We start from the raw sequence: 16731 nt of genomic DNA, 5'->3' as shown, positions 1-16731 counted from the left end.
ACACCATTGGTTATGAGCTTGCTCCATGCCAAATTTCCCTCTGTGGGAGTGAGAAAACAAAATAATGCTTGTGCCCACCAACTCCTGTTAGTCTGATTGGTTTCTGCCCAGGACAAAACTATGAGGACTGCAAAGATGTCAGAGGGAAAATTAGAAGGGCAAAGTGCAGCTGGAGTTCCATCTGGCTACGGCTGTTGAAGGCACTTAAAAAATGCTGCTCTAAGTGCAGTAGAAGCTAAGGGAGGATAAAGGAGAATCCCCAGCCTTCATGGGATGGAGGGGTGGAAACACAGGCTGAAGTCCTTAATGCCTTGTGGGCCTATGTCAGATTCTGTGAGGATTCGGTGAGTTTTATGGGAGAGTAGTTTATGGGGTTAATTAAATTAATTAAATTAATTAATTGTTTCTACGTTCTATGATGGTTCTATTATTCCAGCCTGGTGATTTTATGATGAGCCGATGCTTCTATGACTGTATGTTCTAGATTCAATGAGTGCAGATTTCATAATATCTCCATGATGATTCAATACTTCTAGATTGTCTGGCTCTGTGTAGATTCACTGATGATAGGTTCTCTGATCCCATGGTGATTCTGGGCTTCCATGGTTTGATGGTTCTGATTTATCACAAAGAGGACGGATTTCCAGATTTGTATCTGTAAAGCAAGGTATTTTCCAACCCACACCCATGCTTAACATGTGGAATCGTTCCAAGCAGCCGACATGTCCCAAGCAGAATCTATTTCAGAAGGCTGTTTATAAAAGAAACAACCGCAGAAGGCAACAATTCCAAGAAAAACAAACGGGCAGAAATTCAGGTTTAAGCCCCGGCACTTCCTAAAGCAAAATACCACCCAAAACCATGAAGCTAACAGGCAAAAGAGGGTTGTTTTTGTTTTGCTTCGTTTCCCCAAAATACTTGGCTACAATTTTTGCTGAAATTTTACAACATTACCTTTGGATTTTTCCAATTCTTGGTGCACATTGAAATGAAAGAGCAGAGTAAAAGGACTGTTGCTTTTATGCATGTGTGCCTGTGTGTGTCTTTATACACACATGCAAATCTCTTTTACTGTAGATTATAATTACTATTCTTTATCATATGTAACTGATGTATAGTGCTGTGTAGCTTATAAACAGGAATTTGTACAGCTGAGATTGGCACAGGGTGTGTGATCCTAATGTCATCACCAGACAAATTCTGGTAGATTTTCCTTCCTGTTTTATAACAAAGCCCTACTCCTCCCTCTTTGTAAATGACACCAGTTTGGAGCAGAAGCACCAAGCCTGGGCTTATGACTGGAATCTTGCTCACAGGTTTAGTTTTCAATTGTATTGCTTATTATTTCCTTATGTTACCACACTTTACTCAGGAATCTTCATTCCTTTCTCACACCCTTATTTTTCTTCCACAATATATTCACAGGTCTAGTTTTCTAACTACGTCTCCAGTACTGCAATTTTATCAGAAATTCTGCTGTGCCCTAGTAACACTACTATTTTCTTCCCTAAGCATATTCATTCTTTGATTTGTTCTAACCATATTTCTAATGTTTTTCATTAAATTACTGTGATTTGCTCAGAAATGTTCCTATTCCCTGCTCACAGCCTTATTTTCCTTCCGGAACACATTCACTGGTTACTTCATTTTTAACCATGTCCTCAGTATTTTGCCATAACTGTTTGCAATTTGCTTTTTCTCATTTCTGCTTGAAAATACATCGAAAATGTCAATAATACTTGAGTTAACACATTTACCCTGAGGTAGGGAAAGGGGCTCCTAGTCCCCATCCCTTGGCCCCACAGCCTCTAGGGCCCCACTTGCTGTGACCTCACTGTTCCCAGGGCAAAGCCTTTGACACTGTCTCCCACAATATTCTCCTGGAAAAGTTGTCAGCCCACGGCTTGGGCTGGTACACTTTTTGCTGGGTGAAGAACTGGATGGATGGCCAGGCCCAGAGAGTAGTGGTGAATGGAGTTACACCCAGCTGGTGAATGGTCGTGAGTGGTGTTGCACAGGGGTTGGTAATGGGGCCTGTCCTGTTCGGTATCTTTTTAGATGACCTGGACGAGGGGATCGAACGCACTTACTTAAGTCTGCAGATGACACCAAGCTGGTAGGAAGTGTCAATCTGTCTGGGGGTAGGATATTAGCAAAGATTTCTTCTACAAGTGCGGTCATGTGCTGAAACGGGCTGCCCAGGGAGGTGGCTGAGTCACTGTCCCTGGAGGCTTTCAAGAAACATACATATTTGGCACTAAGGGACATGGCCTCCAGCCCATGGAGACCTTATTGCATTGGAGACCTCATAAGCCCAAGGAAATCCAACACCGTGGAGATCCCCCTACCTTGAAGACACCAATCTATTGATAACCCAATCCATTGAAACAACATAGCCTGTAGACACCTCCACCCCAGGCTTGGTGCTTCTGCTCCAAACTGGTGTCATTTGCAAAGAGAGAGGAGTAGGGCTTTGTTATAAAAAAGGGAGGAAAATCAACCAGAATTTGTCTGGTTGGCGGTAGATGGATGGTTGGACTGGTTGATCTTGGAGGTCTTTTCCAACTTTGGTGATACTACTTCAGACACTTTGACATCTCCACCCCAGCCTCACCATCATTATGACATCACTACTGCTATCACTCTGCTTTATTTTGGAAAAAAAAAAAAAATAAAGGAAGCTTTGAGTGCTTAGCATCCTGGGATTTCTGCCTTCTGTTAGTGCTGAGCCCTACGAGGCTGAGGGCTCCGGAGGAACCGCCAGCCCCAGCAGCCCCCGGGCGGTGCTGAAGAGGTTCAGGGGGGCAGCTCCATCGGTGATGAGGGCAGACTGCAGTCCGAGGCCCTGCAGCAGCTTCACCTGGAAATCACAGTGCAGGCACTGCCCCATCGTGGCACAGAGACCTGGTGGCCCCACCAGCCTTGGGGGCCCTAACCTGGAGACCTCATACTCCATGAAGAGCCCACAACACTGGCCACCTCCAGCCCATGGAGACCTCGTCCCATTGGAAACCTCATAACCCAAGGAAATTCAGCGCCATGGTGATCCCCCTACCTTGAAGACACCGATCTACTGATAACCCAATCCATGGAAACAACATGTAGACACCTCCACCCCATGGAGACACTGCTCCACTAAAAGCCTGCACCCTATGAAGATCCCGTAACTCCATAGAGACTTCGTAACCCATGGAGGCTCAACTCAATGGACACCCCCTATGTTTTGCCACCCTCTACCCCACAGAGGCCCCGAAAACCACATGGAGCTCATGGAGACCCAATACAATGAAGATCCTGCCCCACTGACACGATGTATCCAATGGAAACCCTGTAACCGAACAGAGTTCCCACCCTATGGAGCCCCAAGCCACGGGCACCCTATAGCCCATCAAGACTGCCATGCTTTTGAAACCCCATGGCCACCCAAAGCTGACACTTAACCCCACCCCCAGCCCCACATACCTGCAGCTCAGGCCCAGCACGGGCGATGTCCCGGATGGTCTCAGGCCCCAGGGCTGCTGCCACCTCCCGCATCTTTGAGGACTCCACGGCCGCCAGCGCCTGTGCCCGTGCCGCCTCCGCCTCCGCCCGCGCCCGCTGCGCCCGCACCTCCTGCGCCTGCATCCGCTCCAGCCGCGCCAGCTCTGCCTCCTGGGCACGGGGAGGAGGTAAGACCTCACCCCACCTTATGAGACACCACCACAGCCCTGCTCGTAACGCACCGTCTCTATGGCGACAGCCTCTGCCTTCAGCTTGGCCTGCAAGATGGCGGCCTCGGCCTCGATGCGTGCAGCCTCTGCCCTGGCCTGGGCCTCCGCCCGCGCTGCGCCTGCACTCTCCACCGCAGCGCTGCAAGGAGTGCTGTCACAAGCCAAGCCTGCCGGGGCCACATCCCCTCCTCCCACCCGGTAGCCTACAAGCAAGGAGACTGCCCTACTTCTGTAGGCCGATGGGTCCCAGCACTCCCAGAGCCCCAGCACTCGCTCCAGCTGGGGCACATGGGGACACTGGAACAGGTGGAGCCTCGGGCAAATGGAGGTCCCCGGCAGCCTTCCCAAGTTGGCAGGTGAGCGTGATGCATGCTGGGAAGGGGGAGAACCAAGATGGCTGACCTGAGGGCCTCCAGCTCCAGCAGCTCCCTGCGTGCCCGCTCTGCCTCCGCCTGGTCCAACAGCCGCTGGCGCTCCAGGCGGCCCCGGGCCTCCTGTGCCAGGCGCTCAGCTTCATGCCTGTGGGATGAAGGGACACTGTGGGCATGTGGGACACTGGGGGGACACTGGAGACCAACTGGGGACACTGGGAGGATGCAGACAGGACAGTGGGAGGACAGTTGGAGACACGTTGAGGTCACTGGAGCACAGGACACTGGGGATGCTGTGGGAACTCTGGGGTTCTGAGGATACTGAGGACACACAGGTGACATTGGGGATGGGACATTTGGGACACGTTAGAGACACTGGGAACACACTGGGGACACTGGGAATGCTTTGGGGATACTGGGACACAGAAGGATGCAGGTGATGCTGAAGATATGTGGGACATTAGGATGGAGGGTATGTGGAATGAAGTTTGGGGGCACGGAGGATATGGAAGACATTTGGAAACATGGGAGATAAAGAGGACATTTGGGGACATAGGATTGAGGACATTTGGTGGCATGGGACGCATAGAAGATGCTTGGGGATGTGGGACAAGGACATCTGTGGACAAGAGGGATAGAGAGGATATTTGGGGACACTTGGGAATATAGAGAACACTTGAGCAAATGGGAGATGTAGAGGAAATTTGGGGATGTATGGGATATAGAGGACATTTGGGGACACGGGACATAGAGGACACCTGGGGATAAAGAGGTCATATGGGGACAGGAAGTGGAAAAGGAGAGGTGGGAATATGGCAACACATGGCATACAGAGAGGCAAAAGAAGACATATGGCAACAAGAACACAAGGGGGGCAAACCAAGGTGACACAGGGAACTGGGGACCTGGCGGCAGCCTCCTGGGAGTTGGTGGCGATCTCGATGGCCAGCTGGACGCTGCGCTGCAGTGCGTCACGTGTGCGTTGGTCCACAGGTTCCACACTCTGGATGTCGACGCTCGTCACCACCAGCCCATTGGGGACAAAGCACAGGTGCTCCCGCAGCCGTCCACCCTCGTCAAAGCCAAAGACAGCTGAGCAGATGAGGCGATTGGAATTCTGGGGACAGCAGGGACAGCAGTGTCACTGCGGGACAAGGACAAGGGCAGGGGACCAGGGGGGCATCAGGGCCATTTAGGGGTGTGAGGGACATAGAGGGTATTTGGTGACAGGAGAGATCTGGGAAATGGGATATAGAAGATACTTGGGGATATGGAGATATAAGGGCATCTGTGGACATCTGGGGACAATATCATAGTGTGGGCTGTTGGGGCAGTGAGCACAATGGGGACATGGGGTGACACTGAGGAACCTGCAAGGATTTATCAAAGCCAAGCAGGGATGTTGAGAATTCTGTTGATGTCCCCAGAGGCTCTTGGAGACAGCAGAGACTCAGGGACATGGGGAACCCCATTCTGGTGACATCTGAGCGAGCCAAGATAACATAAACAAAATGTGGGGACATAGGGGGAGGTGACACAGGAGGACGCAAGGCAATGACTTAGGGTGGCGTGGCTGGGGGAAGCATGGGTGATAAGTGGGGGAACCAAGGGGTGGCAAGGGGTGGACCTTGTGGAAGTCATCAAAGGTGACAGCAGCGACAGCTCCACGCACACGGGAGGCCAGGGCCTTGCAGGCATCCCCCACAAAGTCAGGAACACTGAAGAGACGCCCCAGAGCCTTTGGATCCTCAGGCACCTCAAAGTGCCTGTGGGGAAATGTCCTCATGTCACCACCCCATACCACAATCCTGGTCCTAACCCTGATTCTCAAAGCTACCTCTGTCCCCAGGCCACCAACCCATGGGCTTTGGCTGTCCTACAGTGAAATTCCACCCAAGACCACCCATACTGCACCCAAGAACAAATCAAACTTAAGACCACTCTAACTCCACCTCAAACCCAAGACCATCCCACGCCCCACCCCAAGACCAACCCAAACCTCAACCAAGACCACCCCAAACCCCACCCAAGATCAATCACAAACTCCACCCAATCCTAACCCATAGCTCACCTGAGACCACCCCAAACTCAAGGCCAACCCAAACGCCACCCAAAACCAACCCAGATCCCACACCAAGACCACCTCAAGACCCAGGACCAAATCAAACCCCACCCAAGACCACCTCACCCTTACCCAAAGACTACCCCATACACAAGATCACTCCATACTCAAGACCACCCAATCCTAAGACCACCCCAACTCCCACCTAAGACCCCTCAGCCCCCAGCCCCACCAGTTGTAGGCCAGCTGCAGCTGCAGCCGTGCATGGTCAGCTGTCTCAATGGTGACAATGTCAGCACAGAAGTCAGGGCCGAGGCGCAGGCAGAGGCTGCGGCGTGCATGGGGCCTTTTGGGGCGGCCTCCAGATAGGGACAGCACCGTCAGCTGCTCACCAGGGCCCAGCACCACCAGCTCGGGGCCCAGTACCACTCTGCAATGGGGTGGAGAAAGAGCATCGTAAGGTAAAATGAGGCCCAGGGGTCCTTCAAGCCGAGGACCCTGCAAACCCCAGAATCCTACAAACCCTAGAATCCTATGAAACTTACAATCTTACAAAGCCTAGAAACCATAGAGTCCCACGATACCTATAATAACCTGAGTAAGCATCGTGAGTAAGTACCCATAAGCATCACTGTGCTCCTTACTCTCACCCCAAAACCCTACAGTCACATTGGAGATTCTGCAGCACAGGAAGGTCGTCAGGAGGTAGTAGAGGGCTGGACAATCCTTGGCAGCCCCAGAATTCAACAAATCTACAGCACTCTACAGTCATATAAATCTAGAACCCCAGAACCCTAGAATCCTAGAACTCTAGAGTCCTATAAACACAGAACCCTAGGATGCTTAGAATACAAGAATCTTATAAACACCCTAGAACTCTATAAACATGGAATGCTAGAATCCTGGAATCATGGAATTTAGAATCTTAAAAAACTAGAATGCTAGAATCCCTGAATTGTTGAAACTGAGAGTCCTAAAAACCTACAGTCCTTGAATCCTAGAGTCCTGCAGTCCCAGAAACCCAGCAACCTAGGAAATGCAGAACCCTAGAATCCCAGAAACATAAAAACCTAGAACCCTACAAACCCAGAATATCCTGAGTTTGAATGGATCCAATAGGTTGGCTTTTAGGAAAAAACAAAGCCAGGGATCCCAGCAAAATTCCCCAAACTCAGTGCCTGCCCCACATCCCATTGTCCCCATGCCTCTCAACTGAAGGCACTTACCGTGCTCGCCGCTCCCGGTAGTCATAGACCTGCACAGCAGCATTATGGGGCACCTGATATGTGACAGCACGGGTCCGGTCCCGTTCCTGGACCCCAAAACTGGGGCCTGAAGATGACTGGATGCCCAAATCTTGACCAGCTGTGTCCCCACGAGCCTCAGCCAACAGGGTCTCAACCCCTTGGGGCAGCTCCTTCTCCCACAGCTCCTCGGCCTCCGTCAGCATGTAGGTCTGCCCCGTCACCACCCGCACCTGTATGGAAACCAGTGTGAGGCTAGGGTGTCACCAGGAATACTAGGAGGACTGGAAGAGGTGTCTGAAAGGATTCGTGGGGTACGTGGAACTCCTGGATGGGGCTTAGGGGCACTGGAAGAGGATTTCAGGCCTACTGGGAGTACTGGGAGAGCATGTGGAGGCACAGAAAGGGCTACTGAGAGCAGCTATATGGGATACTGGGAGCTCTAGGATGAGCTGTGGGAAGTGTCTGGGGGCACTGGGATGGGATTTGGGGAGTGCAAAGAACACTTGGAAGGGGCTTGGGGAAACTGAGAGGGAATTATGTGTGCTGGGGGACACTGGGAGAGACTGGAAAGGTGTGTGGGGGCACTAGGGAGGGGGACTGTGGGGGCACTGGGAAGGGATTGTTGAGGGACTGAGAGAGGAAAGGGGTTACTAGGAGCCCTTGGAGGGGTATCCAAAGGGATGTGGGGGGCTCTTGGAGATCCTAGATGGGCTCTGTAGGTACTGGAAGCAGCTATATGGGATACTGGAAGCACTGGGATGAGCTGAGGAAGGTTTCTAGAGACACTGGAAAGCAGTGTGAGGGACACTGAGGTAGGTTTAGGGGCACTGAGCACCCATGGGGTCTGTAGGAACAGGACTCTCACCTTGCCGGTACGGATGTCCCGCACATAGATGCCCTCATTCTCAGCCAGGGCCAGTGCACGGCGTCGCTCCAGCACAGTCACCTCAGCTGGTGGCACGTACTCGAGAGGACCCCGGGCCAACCAGCGGTCCCCTGCACGCCGTATCACCTCCGTCCCATCCTGAGGATGCAGCGGTGGCATCAGCACCAACCTGGGGACATGGGATGTGGGGACCCTACCCAATCGCTGGCTGGGGATGTGGGACCTCCCGAATCTCCCAGGTGTCCCCCTGTCCCCAGGTATCATCATGTATCCCAGGTGCCCCCTATGCACCTCACCTGTTCCCATGTACCCCAGGCGTCCCCCATGAACCTCACCTGTCCCCACCTGCCTCCAATGCACCTTACCAATTCCAGTGTTCCCACGAGTCTCCTTTGCTCCCCCCCCCCAGTTCCCCCAGTTGTTCCCTCTGTCCCCCATTCGCCCACCACCCCCAGTCTCCACCACGTGATGCTATGAGCTTCAGTGTCACCTCGTCAGTGTCCTTGATTGTCTGCAGAGCCTGAAGAAGTAGCCCCTCATCCTCAGAGAGCACATAGACATCCTCGATGCCAGCCTGGAGCCTCTCACCCGGCTGCAGGAAGAAGGATTTCTCCCCCTGGGGACACAGGAACATCACCTCAGGGATTTCATGTGCTCTCAGGAGTAAATTAGGGTCCCTGGTGGCCACTGGCCACCCCTGAGATATCTTGGGGATACCTATGGGTACATCAGAGCCACCTGCAGGTCCCTGAGGTCCATCTACATGGTCCTCTGGGGTACCCAACTTGTCCTCAAGGACCTGCAGGTGACATCTCTGTGGTCCCATGAGGTGTGCACCTTGATCACACGCTTCTGTCCCAGCTGGGGCTGCCCGTTGGGTCCCACAGGGTCGAGCACCACGCAGTACTGTCGAGGACCCAAAGTTGTCACCAGCACCTCAGCCACCACCTCCTCGAAGACATCAGGGACGTAGGCCTCACTCTGCTCCTGTGTCACCAGCCACTCCTCTCCTGTGCGGCGCACATGTCCCTGCGCATCCTCAAAGGTCCGGGTAGCTCGCAGGTGGAGGGCTTTCTGTGGGACAATGAGATCAAAGCGCATGATGGGACCCCAATTCTGTCCCAGAGGGTCTTTATCACCTGCATGTGCTAGGAGACAGAGTGATGGGACACCTAAACTTGTCCCAGATTTGGGTTCAGGGAAAAAAAATCCTGGAGTGTCCCTGTCACCCATGGGTGTAGAGGAGACCACAGGGGATCCCATGTCCCTGTACCTTGTCAGTGAGGACATAGGCATCCACAACATCGACCACCTCCTCGTAGACCCCTGGCAGGTAGGCACCCACCCGCTTCACCAGCCACTCCTCACCTGGAAACAGTATTATGGGGTGATCAAGGAGTTAAGAGGGCTGGTGCAGACTGGGGGAGACAGGGAGGGCTGGGGAGATTTGGGTTGGGAAGGGGTCTGAAGGGTGCTGGGGGTCCTGTGGGACAAACCTAGGGGTGTCTGGAGTCCTAAGGGTGGGACTGGATGATCTCAGACGTCATTAGGGTGGGATGAGACAACTCCAAAGGTGGGAAGGGACAAAACTAAGGGTCGTTAGGGTGGGATGGGATGACCTCAACGGTGTCTGGGATCACGAGGGTGGGATGGGACTATCCCAAGGGTCATTTGGGTGAGAAGGGACAATCCCACTGGTCATCAGAGTGAGATGGGATGATCCCAAGGGCCATTGGGGGGGGAAAAGACAATCCCAAGGGTACTACCTGTGACACGCCGCGTGCCCTGACGGTCGAGGCACTCCTTGCGTGCCCTCAGGCGGATGGCCTGGTTGTGCCTGATGACGGTGGCCTGCAACGTCTCAACCACCTCTACCTCCTTGTGGGGGATGTAGGTGCCTGTGGAGCTGGGGCACCATCAGCAACCCAAGATGTCCCCAAGGTGTCCTTAAAGTGTGCCCCTTGCTCACCAGGACCCTCGAAGAGCCACTCATCGCCTGCCACAAACTTGTTCCCATCCTCATCCTCAAAGTCAAGCAAGGCTCGAAGGCGCAGGGCAGTATCAGCCAGCACCACCTGCAGCGGGGTGACACCCTGTGGACACAAGGGTCAGGGCTGAGGGTGACATCCTGGGGACACAGAGGTCAGGGCTGAGGGTGACAACCTAGGGATGTCTGGAAGACAATGGGGGACAGAAGTGACGGTGGCATGGCAGGGGGCATAGGGGAAAAGGTTTCTCTGGGACATGACCTCAGGACATGGGGGTCATGACAAGTCTATCAGAGGGATGCAAGGGTCCTGGTAGGGCAGTGGCAGGTACTCAGGCACAAAGCAGGGACAAGGGGAACACATGGAGGGCTATGGGAAGCTGTGGGAGTTCTACAGGAACGATTATAGTCAATGAGACAGCTATAGACAGTTTACAGGATGTATAGCAAACTGAACAGAGGGGTCAGAGGAGCTATAGGGGATTACAGGAGGAGCTATAGAGGCTATGGAAGGACACAGAGAAGAGTTGCAGAGGGGGACCTGGGAGACTATAGAATCTATAGGAGACCATGGAGGGGAAGGTAGAGGACTTATAGGGGGACTATAAGAACCACAGAAGCTATAAGGTGTTGTGGAGCTTCTGAAGAGCTGAAGGAGAATGTGGGCTGGGAAGATTACCAGAAACTAACTATAGGATCTCTGGGATGGCTGCTGGTGAGCTACAGATGCTCCAGGAATCATGAAAACCTAGAAGAGCTATACAAGCTAAGGGGGATCACATCAAACTGCAAACTACAGATGCTATATAAGACTAAGCTAGTGTATACTGTCACACACTGAAAAAGCTACAGGAGGCTGTGGATAACCCCACAGGGGGCTACAGGGAGCTGTAGGCACCCTGAAACCCATAGGTAGAGGTGCTGGAAGTCTTTGCAGGGTGGCAGGGAAAGGATAGCTGAGGTTATAGGGGGCTATAGGAGCAATGTAGGGTGGCTATGCGTACCTGCTGGAGCTCCTCACCGGGGTACAGGGGAAAGGGCTCCTGGGTGAGGCGGACATCAAGGTCAGCATGCCGCAGCTGGGCCTGCCCCGCACCATCGAACAGCACAGCTCCCGTTGGACCCCGGGCCACAGGATTGAGCACCACGCAGTAGTGCCGGGGGGGAACTATCACCATACGCTTGGGGGAAAAGACCACCCTGCAGGTGCCCCCGCACATCTGCCATCAGCTCTGTAGGACTGTTGGAGCTCCACAGCACCCCTCACATACTCCACAACCCTTGTTTCACCCCACAGACCTCCCATGGAACTCTAAGGACTCATGGAACACAACCAGATAGAAGAGGCCTCCATGATCATACAGAATTCCTATAACTGTACAGAGCCCCCCACTGACCTACAGAGCCCATCACGGCCCTAGATGTGGGACTGGGTCTCTCCAGCCCACTGCTTGAACCCCAGGCAGGTACCTCTCATGGTCCTGCCGGATGTAGGAGTGAGGTCCAACCTCCACACGAGTGACATTGCTGTTGAGGTCCAACACGTGGATGTAGTGGTAGGGGGGTATGCGGATCACAGGGTCCTCCATGGGGAAGAAGACTTCCTCACAGTGGAGCAGGAGACCTTGCTGGAACGTGCTGTGGAGCAGAACAGCTCGATGAGGCTCAGCGTAGGTGGTAGACCTTGAAACAGGGTAGAAAAATTGTCATGGGGCACCTTGAAATGTGTGAGGGGAAACCTCCAAAGGAGTGGCAGGACCTGCTGTGGGGCAGAAGAGCTTTGTGCCAGGCAAATGAGGGAGAAGGAGACCTCACCTGGGGCAGAGGACCTCACCGCGGGGCACAACACCCGGCTGTGGGGCAGGAGGACGCGGAAATGACTATTTTTAACTTTTTCTTTTCTACTTCCCTTTGGTCTGGCCCAGCCCTGCTGGCAGACGGGGCCCGGCCCATCGGGGCCGCCCCAGGGCCGGGTTTCCACACCCGAAATGCCGCACCCCGGGCAAGGTTCGCCCTCAGGAAGGATTTATGCCGCGTTGTAGGGCTGCAGGTAACGGATTAGGATCAGGATGAGAATTATGCGGTTGGCTGAGCCCGAACGGCGCTGGCAGCCCCCAGGCAGGCCCTGCGCTGTCTCTAGGCAGCCGGCGCCGCCATGACGTCCGCTTCCCCGGAAGGGGGGGAGGAAGAAAGGGGGCGCGGGCGTTCCCGCTGCTTCCGCCTTCCGCCGCAGAGCGTGTTCCCATTGGCTGTAAGGGCGGGAGGGAGGAAGGCTGAGGGAGGGGCGGGGGGGAAGCGGTGGGAAGGGTCGCGTTGGAGGGGCAGCGAAAAAGGGTCAGAGGCTGCTGGGGGCTGCAGAGGACACCGAGTGCCGCCTCGAGGTACTGTCGCTCCCTGGTGTCACCAGCGTCGCTCCCTGGGGCTCTGTGTCAACCCAGGTTTCACCCAGTGTCACCCACTGCCGCCTCCTGAGGGGCTTTCGATCCAGGGGTCACCTTAGGGGCTGTGTGATCCCTGCTGTCACCGCTGCCACCCTCCGAGTGGGTTTTGTCATCCCTGCTGTCACGCAGTGCCGCCTCCACACCTCAGTGCTGCGTTCAATCCGAGTGAATGTCACAGAATCTTGGAGTAACGGAGTTACTGCAGGGATAACAGGAGACACGTGGACCCCTTTGTCCTTCTCATTGCTCCTCCTGTTGCTCCTTCCTTCCTAATTCCTTTCCTCGTTTCTTTGGTCCCTTCTTTGTTCCTTTCCAATTTCTTTACTATTCTTTGCTTGCTCCTTGCCCAACCCTTTCTCTGTCCTTTTTCCCATCCCTTTCTCATTTCCTGTCCCACCCCATGTCCATTCCTTCCTTGTTCCTTGTGCACTTCTTTACTATTCCTTGCTTCTTCCTTTCCCATTCATTTTTTTTCTTTTTTCTCCCCCACATTTCACCCCTCTTTTCCATTTTTTTTGCACTTCCCTTACCCATCTCTTTGCCTTCTTTTGCCCCTAGCAGTGTCCCTGGGCTCCAAACTGGAGGAGCACGTTGTCATTGACACACTGTGGTCATCCTGAACTGGTGCTTCAAGCAGAGACTGCTCAACATGAGGAGGATCTGCATGTTCATGCTGGACAAGGCTGGACCTCATGATTGACATGCAGGACTTTTCCTCCCAGAGCATCCACATCCAGAGATGGATCACAGAAACCTGCTTTTGGCACAGGAAAATGCAAAAGGGGAGAGTTAGAAGGTAAGATTTTTTTATAAAGGGCTCACTTTATCCAAAATATAAAATTTTCCATTAAAGACTCACTTTATCCATTATTAAAATGTAAGAGTTTCACACAAAAGTGCCAAAGAGCTGCTAGTGCTAATGAGTCCTCAATACTAATGAGTTCTGAGGGCTAACAGGTTGTCAGTCTATTCAATCCCAATTGCTATGTAGCTCCTCTTTTTAATGAATCCTTAGTGCTAATGAGCTGCTAGGGCAAACAAGTTTTTCTCCTGCCCCAGGGCTCTCCTAAAAGACTGACAGATGCTGCTTTTCTCTGCCACCTTCTGTAAAATGTGTGGAAGTTCACCTTGCAGATCATCTCCAGATCCATCATCATCAAGCTGCGGCAGGAGAAGCTTGCCCTAACCAACACCAGGCTACTGCTTTGTCTGCAGGAACTGGGAGCAGAAGTATGCAGCCCTCTGCAACCGCTATGGCAGCATTTCCAGGCCTTAATGTTCTGCCAGGTACAGCTCATTGGTAAGCAGTGAGCTGCCAGTGATCCATCTGACATGATCAAGCCCAGTGTGATGTCAGCTCTGCTTCAATGATCGCCAAAAACGAGGGAACAAGGTGCAAGGGACGGATGGGAAACACACAGTGAGAATTAAAAGCTCAGAGTGGTAACAGCATCTAATAGTTGGAACCAAGCCAGTTGCTTGGCTTTCGTGGTGGGCATTACGTGGAAACCATGCTCTGTTCCCTCAACCTTTGTGTTCAAAAGCATTTGGTGACCCAATTTCTTTCTTTCTTTTTTTTTTTTTTTTTTTTTTTTTGCCTTATTTTGAGGCTCTGCCTATTCCAAAGCACCAGAGACTTGGAAAAGAGCAGGGGTGTTGGGAATATGTGGGACTGGCAGCGAGGGAGTAAGGATTTGGGTAAAGTGATGGACAGGCTTTAAGTTAGAGGAACAATAGTAGGGATTTGGAGAAGTTAAAGGTACATAGATTGAAACCAACAGTTGCAGAGCTGCTGGAGAAGCTTGGTTGCCTTCTTTCATCCATGCAGACCTGCTGGAGGGCAGACTGACTCAGTGAAGATGATTCTAGATGGGCACTGAGTCGTCCTTCATTCATTCTGTCTCCCTTTTTTCCAAACCATCTGTTAGGAAAAGTTCTGCTGAGAATGAACTTTTATGCATGTAGAGAAAGGAATAAAAAAAAAATAATAATAATCTCAAGGAATCCATACCTAGTGACGCAAAGAGAAGCGTGGAAGATTCAAAGTCTTGGCCTGAGAAAATTATTTGGTCAGCAATATAAAAAATGGAGAGAGCAGACAGTCAAGACCAGAACTGTAGATTTGCCAGTAATCAAGCCAGATGCTTAAGATTTTGATGGTATATTTGTGGTGACAGGGAGGAGTGTGTTAAGTGGTGCACATTAGATAAGCTAGGCATCACTTGGAAACCTGTGTGCCTGGAGCACTTAGTGTCATGCTCAGGGTGCTGCCAGGGTAGAGGTCCTGTCCACAGGAAGAAATGAGCAAGACATATGGAAGGACGGGGAGCCACATTTTAACCTTGAGTTGATGGCTAGATAGGAAGGATCTTGGAGCACTAACTTGGTCTAGGGAAGAGAAACCAGAAGTGTAACTGGATGTGAGTTCTCCTCTTTTGCTGTTGTCTTGTCTGCCCACCTCAGCTTGGGCAGAGCCATGGAAGCCCTCAGTCTTGTTCTCCCAAGGGATTCTGTTCGATGCTGGAACTATGAAAGTAGGTTTATGCTCCCACCCCAGGGAGCTGGGTAACTTCCCAGTTCTGAGGCACGCAGGTGGGAGAGGGCAGGCCACTGCCTCTGCCCCTTTCTGTCTCTGCTTAATGGCAGCATTTCTTCTTCTTCCTGTCAAGACCCTGCTCAAGAAGTTGTCTCACTCCAATCTATAGGAGGGAGAGGAGGTTCTTTTGTTGTCTATCTACTCGGTGTGAAACAACAGTTCAAATGTTGGTCCGACCAGTTTATTACAAATCTTCATTAGGGAAATGGGGAAGGGGAGGACGGACACTATTATGAATTAGAGTAATGGGGAAGGGAAGGAGGGCGATAGAAAAGATAGGAAAGAAGAAAAGAAGAAGCAAGGAGTCTTTATAGGAAGCAAGAGGGAGATGATCACCACCATGGATCCAGCGTGGTTTGTAGTTCAGTCATTGATCTTCAGTAGGGTGGGTGGTCAGACAGAGTTGGTCTGTTGATGACGGCGACGACAACGACTGTGGCAATGATGGCCCCTTTTCAATGGTTTCAAAGCAGCCGAGTCAGCTGTCTTTGGAGTGACAGCTCAAATCCACAGTGGTTGAGTCAGCTCTCCTTGGAGTGGCAGCTTCTGGCTCTGGGATCTCAGCAGAAACTCCTTTGTTCTTCCGGGCCTTGCCAGCAGATAAGAGGGAGCAGGGATGCCCATCTGCATCCTGTTTTTCACGGGACACAATGGTATCATTCCCCAGTTTTCCCATACCTAGCTGGAGCTGTTTAGTCACAGGCCAGATCTTCCGCCAGTGAACACTCCCGAGTGCTCTCTTCCAGAGGCAAGCAGCTCTGGAGGAAGGGGCTTTCAAATGTTCCCAAAGCGATATCGATTGTCACACGGTTAGCACCCATCACTTGCCTCCTCAACAAATCGATCAGAGTTTTATCACACAAAATACCTCAGGAAGCAAGCTTTGAGCCAAAAACAAACAAACAAAAAAAAAACCAAAGAAGGATTCTCGCAGAAGTACATTGTAGTTGTAAGGAATTACAGATTTTATTTTAAACAGTCAGTCTTGGGGTGTGGAGCCTTGAAAGACATGTCTCAGATAGTAGTGTTGCAGAAACACAGGCCGTATCCTTGCCTCCAGCCATGACACTTGGGAAACCCTCACTGGAAGCCAGTCGGAGCTGACTTACATGCGCTTGCTAATTCAGAGGGAAAAACGGTTTTGTGTTTGAGGTGGGTTTCAGTTATTTCTCAGGCTTTTGCTTTGATGCTCAACTGATGCTTTCGAAAGTTAATTTGGTTATTTATTAACGAGGCTGTCTTACTGCAAGCAAAGACCTCATGGAGCTCAATATATATCTCGTTCCACAAATTTTTATTAGAAAGAATGAATACTACAACTTTGCAAGGATTTTAGCAGTATGTAAATCTTCCATGATAAACTAGCTTTAGCTACAGAAATTACAGGGACCAACACTTATTTCTGCTGGTTCATTTATAATTTACACCAAT

General features: G+C 51.9%; 1 protein-coding gene and 1 long non-coding RNA gene across 6 annotated transcripts; one reads left to right on the top strand and one right to left on the bottom strand.

The window, feature by feature from the left end:
* Positions 1-2634: 2634 nt before the first annotated feature.
* Positions 2635-12832, bottom strand: LOC122188500 (major vault protein). 2 transcript variants are annotated; one of them, XM_042886857.1, is made up of 17 exons: positions 12759-12832; positions 11734-11901; positions 11268-11463; positions 10246-10369; positions 10043-10174; positions 9550-9644; positions 9114-9350; positions 8767-8892; positions 8256-8414; positions 7370-7620; positions 6376-6573; positions 5709-5847; positions 4987-5198; positions 4113-4229; positions 3723-3849; positions 3463-3651; positions 2635-2860 (listed from the first exon to the last, which is right to left on the bottom strand). In XM_042886857.1, the coding sequence occupies exons 1-17, from the start codon at positions 12815-12817 to the stop codon at positions 2732-2734; spliced, it is 2658 nt and encodes an 885-aa protein (XP_042742791.1). In that variant the 5' UTR covers positions 12818-12832; the 3' UTR covers positions 2635-2731. The 2 variants fall into 2 exon arrangements, with proteins under 2 accessions (XP_042742791.1, XP_042742792.1); XM_042886858.1 differs by lacking the exon at positions 12759-12832 and adding an exon at positions 12079-12424 and having other exon boundaries at positions 11734-11946.
* LOC122188501 lies at positions 12216-14263 on the top strand. Of its 4 annotated transcripts, none has more exons than XR_006181592.1 (3): positions 12216-12313; positions 13266-13500; positions 13764-14263. It is a non-coding gene; the product is annotated as an uncharacterized LOC122188501 (long non-coding RNA). The 4 variants fall into 4 exon arrangements; XR_006181590.1 differs by having other exon boundaries at positions 13263-13500; XR_006181589.1 differs by lacking the exon at positions 12216-12313 and adding an exon at positions 12565-12644 and having other exon boundaries at positions 13263-13500.
* Positions 14264-16731: the final 2468 nt, after the last annotated feature.

This window comes from Lagopus leucura, unplaced genomic scaffold (genome assembly GCF_019238085.1).
Source record: "Lagopus leucura isolate 7727_CA_CO unplaced genomic scaffold, USGS_WTPT01 Super-Scaffold_100064, whole genome shotgun sequence".
Lineage (NCBI taxonomy): Eukaryota > Metazoa > Chordata > Aves > Galliformes > Phasianidae > Lagopus > Lagopus leucura.
This window is presented reverse-complemented; position numbering and strand designations above follow the sequence as displayed.